We start from the raw sequence: 7,840 nt of genomic DNA, 5'->3' as shown, positions 1-7,840 counted from the left end.
CTGGTGTGTAACAAAGGACGGAGCAGCACAATTAGCAACAGCTTTTAACAGACAATATTCAGCAGAAACACTGAGATGATAAACACGGAGTAAATGCGAGGGACCGTTTTATATGCCAAAATATGGGAAAAGGAGGATAAAAGGAGAAATTGCTTTGCACGGAGCACGATTTCTTTGTGTGTTTTGGAAACCATTCTGTACTTAGCTATTTTTGTTATTCTATTTGTAGGTACTGTGGTTTTCAATCTCGCTCTTCGTTTAGGCGTTGCACGCGTGTATTTCTTGCATTATTTATTTGGTTTATTCTGTTAGGCTGCTCGATAGTGTCTTCCACATCCAGCGGCGGCAGCGGCGGAGATTTGGTCACTTAGCAGCTACCCCAAGTTGTGCTGTAAGGATGTTCTCCCGGCTGTGTCCTGGCCGGTGCCCGCTGGCGTTATTGTGGACGGTGGCTGCTCTGGAGCTGACCTGGCGACCGGCAGCGGCCGGTCGGAGTTGCAGCGAGAGCCGACAGGTGTACGCAGAAAGGGGGTACAGCCTGAACACAGCCCCGCAAACGCAGATATCAGGTAAGATCGCCACACAGTGTGGAATCTATCTATCCAGAGACGACCTGCTTGATGCTGACGTTAATTCATGACTTGTGGTGCTGATTTCGCTGCCCTTTAATTAACGGTGTGACGGGACGGTGTGCATGTGTGTGCGGGCGAGGGAGAGTTGAACAAAGCAAACCGGAGCGCTGAAGATGTCTTTGTGCTGTCTGGGTTTCAGCCCATAGTCCGTCTGTCTGGTCCATATACGCCGAGAAACAAAGCCCAGCCCAACATCCAATCAAAGACTGTTACCCGTGATGAGGGTATCGATCAGTGTTATTCACAAAGAAGTCCTCTCCTGAAGTAGGGTGGTGTGCGTTTATCCTGTGAGCTCTTTGTACATACTGGATAAGCTTTGTCGAAGTGCAGGTGTGCACAGGTGAATTGGGTATCTGTACAGCCTCACACCTACACACCCTGAGTCAGTCATAGCTTTGTTTCTTACTGTGAGTAATGGATCAACTCTGTAACTCTCAGACTGTCAGCTGAGAGACTGTCTGTGTCAATCATAACTCTGTGTCTGTTAGCAGTAGCTCTATGTCTGACTTTCAGTACTGACTGTGACGGTCTGTCTGTCTGTTGGTAATAGCTCTGTGTTAGTTGTGCTGTGTTATAGCTTTTTATCTGTCTGCACAACAAGAGAGTAATATCTCTGTCTGCAGAGAGTGTCAGTTATAGCCTGTATGTTTGAACACGTGTTATCTATGTGTTAATGTGAATACATGCAAGTATCTACATGTGTGCTTCTGTTTGCATGTGCATATATGTGCTTATGAGTGTATATCTGTGGATGCGCATTTGTGTGCATGTGTGTGCATTTGTTTGCTTATGATTGCACGCGCGTGTGTGTGCGCGTGCGTGTGTGTGATTGTGTGTGCATGCGTGTGTGTGTGTGCATGCGCGTGCGTGTGAATGTGTGTGCGTGCGTGTGTGTTCGTGCTTGTGTGTATGTGTGCGTGTGTGTGAGTGTGCGCATGTGTGTGTGCGTGTGTATGTGTGCGCGTGTGTGTGTGCATGTATGTGTGCGTGCGTGTATGTGTGCGTGTGTGTGTGTGTGTGCGCGCGTGTGCGTTTAGGTGGCTGGTACTTGCTGTCTGAGTCTTGGCACTGTCCCGTGGGCCGGGGGAGCAGATGGCCGCGTGAGAGGGATGATGAGAGGCAGTTTAAAAATGGAAATGGAGGAAGAGAGGAGGACAAAGGGGGGAAGGCAGGGCAGGAATCGGGGCGTCCACACAGCCCCATCTGATGAGAGCACAAAGGGGGGAAAGTCTTCATACGTTAGAGTCCCATGTTAAGAGGGGGTTTCAGAGGCGTTCTGTGTGCTGGGGATGTCGTGACCGCATGAGAGGTCAAAGAGATTCAGGTCGTATCTGACGCAGACCTGAACGATCTGAGCCCGATGTGTTTCTGCAGGTCCCGATTTATCAATGGGATTGCTACCTTTCAGGGTCTCCAACAATGAAAGTGGGATCTTTACTGATGTGTGTCTGTTTTTGTACTGTGAATGATTGATTTAACCAAATAACAATCAGTAAACCAAATAACAATTCCGATTAACAGAATGTGGTATAACAGTTTAATCAACCATTGTATTAATGACTGATGCTAAAGAGATGAAAACAGTTAATTCAGATAGGTGGATGAGGTTGGACACACAAAAAACACAACTGCCATGGTTTTCCATCACCAATAGCCAGTCTCTCACAGTTCAGGCAGTTTCTGTTCTGATTTGTCAGATTCAGGTTGCTGCTGTTGGATTGGTCGCCCCTGGAGATCTCTCAAGCTGTCCCAGAGCTGTGTGACAGAATGGTGGTTTTTTGCTGAGGGTTGTCCACACGTTGTCAGTTTGATGAACTCCCCCAGGTGGCTTTAGCTGTTCACATTGCTGGATTTCCTTATTAAAACATTGGTTGAAATATGCTTTTGGCAGGAGATACAACGATCAAATGGCTTTTAATGTTAAAATTTACATTTATTCATTTTGAAGATGATGTTATCCAGAGCAAGCTACAAAGCATATTTACAAGTAAAGAAATGAAACAGCATAATTTTAGCTGAGACATGAACTGTGATATAGCTGTCTCTGGTTTCTTTTAGAAAATATTGGTTCATATTCTTTAGAAATGGGAAGATCTTGTCATTAAAGAGAGTGTTTACACAGTGGTCCTCAGTAAGCTATGCTCCTGTTCTGTTTGCTGGTGTCTGCATGCTGCTGTTGACTTTTTCATTGGCCGATCCCTGATCCCTCTGTTCTTTGATTGGTCCAGGTGAGCACCAGCAGCTCATTGGCTGACCCCTGACCTCTCTGTCCTTTGACTGGTCCAGGTGAGCATCTGCGGCTGTGTCCTCAGGATTATACCTGCTGCTCTAGTGTGATGGAGGAGGTCCTGGCACGCCAGAGCGAGGCTGACTTCCTGTCTGCCGTCGATGACACCAGCCACTTCCTGCTCACCACCTTCACCCAGAGGCACCGAAAATTTGACGGTAAGGATTCTGTGAAGAAGAGCCCATGAGATGAAGCTGGGTGGGAATTTGGGGTGATGTCGGGGTGAACAGACACTGTCAGGTACTGCAACAGGTCACGCTGTTGTCCATAGAACTCAGAGGTGAGATTTTACAGGTCTGTCAGGAGGCTTTGGGGTTCCATTTGAGTCACGCCAGCAGCAGGTTTTTGTGAGGGATGATGAGTTTGCAGCAAACACACCATTCTGATTGGAGCATTGCGGTGCTGCCATTATCACTGAAAGGTTATTGGTTGATTCTCCCTGTTGGGGCACTGAACCGGTTCAGTTAATATCCAGCTGTCTCAATGGATGGTATGTAAACTATGTAATGTGTTCTGATAAGCAAAAATAATGTTATAATAAATAATATATAATGTTATGTTAATGCTATGATAACACGCCCTTGCCTTTGTATAAACTATGAAGCTGTGCAGAAATACGTTTATCAATAAAGTAAGTAGAATCAGATAAGTGCTACATTAAAAGTGTGTTTTTAACTTAATGATGGAGCTGTTTCTGGCATGGAGGTCAGCGCTCGAACCTCTGCTCCAGCTCTCATAGCCCCTCCCCTCCCTGTGCTCAGAGTTCTTCCGGGAGCTGATTGACCTGGCTGAGAAGTCCATGAATCAGATGTTTACCAAAACGTACGGCAAACTGTACACCCAGAACGCACGTGTCTTCCAGGACCTGTTCGTGGAACTGCGGCGGTACTACACAGGTCGGTGTGCCCCCTCTCTCTGGACCTGAAATTCAGATTCAAACTGCGCTTTATTGACACAACTCTGATTCCACCATCAACACGATTTCTGCGCTGTTTATTAAGATCCGGTGATTCCCTCTGTTTACCTGCAGGGGGCAACGTGAGCTTGGGGGAGGTTCTGGCGGAGTTCTGGTCCCGCCTGGTGGAGCGGGTCTTCTCTTTGGTGAACCCACAGTACCAGTTCAGTGAGGAGTACCTTGAGTGTGTCAGCAAGCACGCTGAGCAGCTACAGCCGTTCGGAGACCTGCCTCGCAAACTCCGTGTACAGGTGAGACAGTCTGCGCAAACAGGTGAGACAGAGGGTGCGTGCAGGTAACACAAACTGTGATTAACACTGCATACATGTGAGATAAGCAACAAACTTACTCTTTTTCATTTATTTCTTCATCTCTTATCTAGAGTGACTTACAGGGCTGTCATGGGTGCATATACTGTATACATAGTATAAGATCTGTGAAAGTAAGTGCCTGGGTACAGAGAGCATTGGTATAAGTAAAAGAGGTTGATTGGTTGATTGATTAGCTGATTGATTGATTGGTTGTCTGAAGGCTGGGACCCATGGCTGATTTGATTTGATGGATGGATTCTGCATATGTTGTTGAGTAAGAATCTGCAAGACCAGGGTACTGATGTCCTCTTCTTTGTGGAAGAGATGTTCTTTTCTTGGTGGCGGAGCAGGGGTTGGCATGGCGGTAATGAGATGAGACGGTGAGCAGAGAGAGCAGGCCTGTGTGAACTGGTGTGAAGGGGGCCTATGACTGGGCCCTAAGGAACTCCTCCACGCTTTGCACCAGTGGAACTGACTCTCCTTACTGACTCTCTCAGGTGTCGAGGGCGTTCATTGCTGCACGAGCGTTGGTACAGGGACTGGCGACGGGTCGTGACATCGTCAGCAAGGCGGCCAAGGTAGGAATGTGTGTGTGTGTGTGTGTGTGTGTGTGTGTGTCTGTCCACTGTTTTGACTGTCATTTTGCTACCAGTAGCCTCTGGCTATCTCTCTTCATTTCACATCACTGTTTTAAGTTTCTCAGTGTCCAGTATGTCTACCCGTCTCTTCCACCTCCTCTGTTCCCCTTTTCCTCTCCCTCTCTCTCAGTTTTTCTCTGTTTTACTGTGTCCCTGTGTTTGATGGTTTCCCTCTCTGTTACTCACTATATCTCTCTCACTGTTTCTCATTTTACAATTTCATAATTCATATCTCTAATGCTTCCCGTCTTCCTTCATCCCCCATTCATTCCTCCTTCTCTCATTCTTTGGTCTTTCTCTCTCTCTCTCCCTCTCTCTCCCTCCCTGTCTCTCTCTCTCCCTCTCTCTCTCTTTCTCCCTCCCCCTCTCCCTCTCTCCCTCTCTCTCTCTCTCTCTCCCTCCCCCTCTCCCTCCCCCTCTCCCTCTCTCCCTCTCTCTCTCTCTCTCTCTCTCTCTCTCTCTCTCTCTCTCTCTCTCTCTCTCTCTCCCTCTCTCTCTCCCTCTCTCTCTCTCGTCCTGGCCGCGCTCCCTGCAGTTGAGTCCTGGTGTGGAGTGTGCTCGTGCTCTGATGCGGCAGTGGTACTGCCCGCTGTGCCGTGGCAGTCCTGCCCTCCGCCCCTGTCATGGCCTCTGCCTCAACGTGATGAAGGGCTGCCTGGCCAATCAGGCCGACCTGGATGCCGAATGGAACAACTTCATTGGTGAGAGAGATGGGGGGCTGGCTCTGGGGGAGGGGCTTACAGCATTATGACTCCATAGCTGCAGGGTTTATCAGTACTGTCCACTCAGCTCCAGCTGTCGGGACAGTTTGACAGGACTGTAGGAGTCTGCACTATATGTGCATCTTTACAATGTGCTCATTCTACTGTCCAGTAAGATTTATCACATGTCAGAACGTGAGTTGGAAAGTCATGTGTGCAATATGTTTTTAAAGAAAGGATTTTGCTCCCTTTCTCCCTCTCACTCCCTCTCTCTGTATCTCTCTCCCACTCTATTTCTCTCTGTGTCTGTCTCTCTGTCTCTCTCTCAGATGCTCTGGTGCAGGTATCGGAGAAGCTGGAAGGGCCCTTTAACATGGAGCTGGCAGCAGACTCCATCGCAGTGAAGGTGTCTGAAGCCATCATGCACATGCAGGAGAACAGTGTCAGCACCTCCACCAAGGTGAGGGAGGCACAGAGGGAGTAAAACAGGTGTGGGACGGAGGGATAGAGCTGGTTGTGAGGGAGATGGAGAGGGCAAAGCAGTGAGCAGCATTCATTCTGACTGACTCTATTCAGCAGTTGGGAAGAAAAGCTCACACAAAGCCGAGCTTTACAGTGCTCTTTGACTTCCTCTGATACACTGGATATCATTGGATATCATTGGTGATCCCATGAGGGTAATCAGTTGAAAGCAGAGACCCTGGAGCTAGTGTCCTGATTAATGTGTACAGTGAAGTACAGACTGGGCCCATGCGCTTCTGAAGGACCTGCTGCCTGTCTGCCCCCCCCCCCTCCCCCATACAGGTGTTCCAGGGCTGTGGCAGCCCCCGTCCCGCCCCTGGGCGGTCACGCCGCTCTCCCAGGGAGCAGGGGGGCAGCAGGAGGCCGTTTCGCACCTACAGTCCCGAGGAGAAGCCCACCACGGCCGCCGGCACCAACCTGGACCGCCTGGTGAGGACTGGGCGCTGGCGGGCACGCGTGTGCCTCGTTTTGGGGTCCCCCTCTGTCACCGTTTGTTACCCTGTCTGGGTTTAGGCTGGGTCTTGGTGACGGATGTGTCCTGTGGCCCCTCCCCTCCAGGTGTCAGACCTGAAGGACCGGCTGCGACCCATGAGGGGATTCTGGGTATCACTCCCGCACACACTCTGTAACGATGACAAGATGGCCGCAGACCTCACCAACGAGGACAGGTGCTGGAATGGACAGACCAGAGGAAGGTGAGAGAGGGAAAGAGAGGGTGAAATGGAGGAGGAGATGAGAGGGTGGGAAGATTTTTTTGTTGTACCAGGCCCTACCTGTGTTCCTGCTCAATGCCTGCACTTTCCCAATGGCCTTGAAACATTGTTCACATTTTCAATATTTTCAATACAGTTAAACAAACTCCATATATGTTTGTGTGCATGTGCGTGTGCGTGTGCACGTGCGTGTGTGTGTGTGTGTGTGTGTGTGTGTGTGTGTGTGTGCGTGCTGCAGGTACCTGCCGGATGTGACAGGTGATGGGCTCGTCAGTCAGATTAATAACCCGGAGGTGGAGGTGGACATCGCCCGGCCGGACGTGCGCACCCGGCAGCTGATCATGGAGCTCCGTGTCGCCACCAACAGGCTGAGACACGCCATGACAGGCCAGGACACTGACTTCATAGACAGTGAGTAATGCACACATGTGTGTACATATACTCACATACTCACACACACATAGACAGACACACACACACACACACACACACACACACACACACACTGACCTGTCTCATTACCTCTGCAGGTGAGGAGGGCAGTGGGTCAGGGGGTGGGGCAGGGGGAGAGAGGTACAGTGATGATTGGCCAGGCTATGGGCCGTACTCCCCGCCCTACAGTAAACCCCCACGTAACCCATCAGGCCCGAACAAGCCCCCCCGCATCCGGGACAGAACTGGCCCCCGTTGGACTCGGCCCAACCAGGGCGGACGTGTAAGGTCAGGGGTCATGCAGCCGACCCCCTGCCTGTTCCTCATGTTGTTGTCTCTGACTCTCATCGTTGCCCCCCTGTGGAGATAGTCTGCTACTGCACCATCAAGCTGGGCTGAGATGTGGGTTCATGTTTTAGTTCTATTTTGAAAAAGAAGAAAAGTGTTTCTCATGGTGTGTACGGTAACTCCATTTGGAGCACAGCTGTCTGCAGAGGTGTTGTGGGTTCTGTCGTGTGGCTGGTGACTGAGTCACGTTAGACAGAGCCTAAATCTGCTGCAGGCTGTCACAGTGTGGCCTAATCTGCCTGTTTCACTGTTAAAAACTGATAACAAAAAAGCACAAAGAAAAGGCTGTTGTAAAAAGCTA

General features: G+C 49.8%; 1 protein-coding gene across 1 annotated transcript; it reads left to right on the top strand.

The window, feature by feature from the left end:
- The first annotated feature begins 267 nt into the window (after nucleotides 1-267).
- gpc2 (glypican 2) lies at nucleotides 268-7,561 on the top strand. The gene is made up of 11 exons (XM_036547689.1): nucleotides 268-569; nucleotides 2,919-3,077; nucleotides 3,681-3,815; nucleotides 3,950-4,125; nucleotides 4,683-4,763; nucleotides 5,359-5,524; nucleotides 5,854-5,984; nucleotides 6,329-6,475; nucleotides 6,605-6,741; nucleotides 6,998-7,170; nucleotides 7,290-7,561. The coding sequence occupies exons 1-11, from the start codon at nucleotides 398-400 to the stop codon at nucleotides 7,559-7,561; spliced, it is 1,749 nt and encodes a 582-aa protein (XP_036403582.1). The 5' UTR covers nucleotides 268-397.
- Nucleotides 7,562-7,840: the final 279 nt, after the last annotated feature.

The sequence above is a fragment of the Megalops cyprinoides genome, chromosome 16 (genome assembly GCF_013368585.1).
Source record: "Megalops cyprinoides isolate fMegCyp1 chromosome 16, fMegCyp1.pri, whole genome shotgun sequence".
Lineage (NCBI taxonomy): Eukaryota > Metazoa > Chordata > Actinopteri > Elopiformes > Megalopidae > Megalops > Megalops cyprinoides.
Note: the sequence above shows the minus strand (reverse complement) of the source record. Positions and strands in the feature narration are given on the sequence as shown.

Excerpts from the sequence above, each read along its gene's own strand:
- gpc2 (XM_036547689.1), top strand. The coding sequence starts at position 398 with ATGTTCTCCCGGCTGTGTCCTGGCCGGTGCCCGCTGGCGTTATTGTGG. Across the intron at positions 4,126-4,682 it reads CTCGCAAACTCCGTGTACAG|GTGTCGAGGGCGTTCATTGC; the intron begins GTGAGACAGTCT and ends TGACTCTCTCAG. Across the intron at positions 6,742-6,997 it reads AATGGACAGACCAGAGGAAG|GTACCTGCCGGATGTGACAG; the intron begins GTGAGAGAGGGA and ends TGCGTGCTGCAG.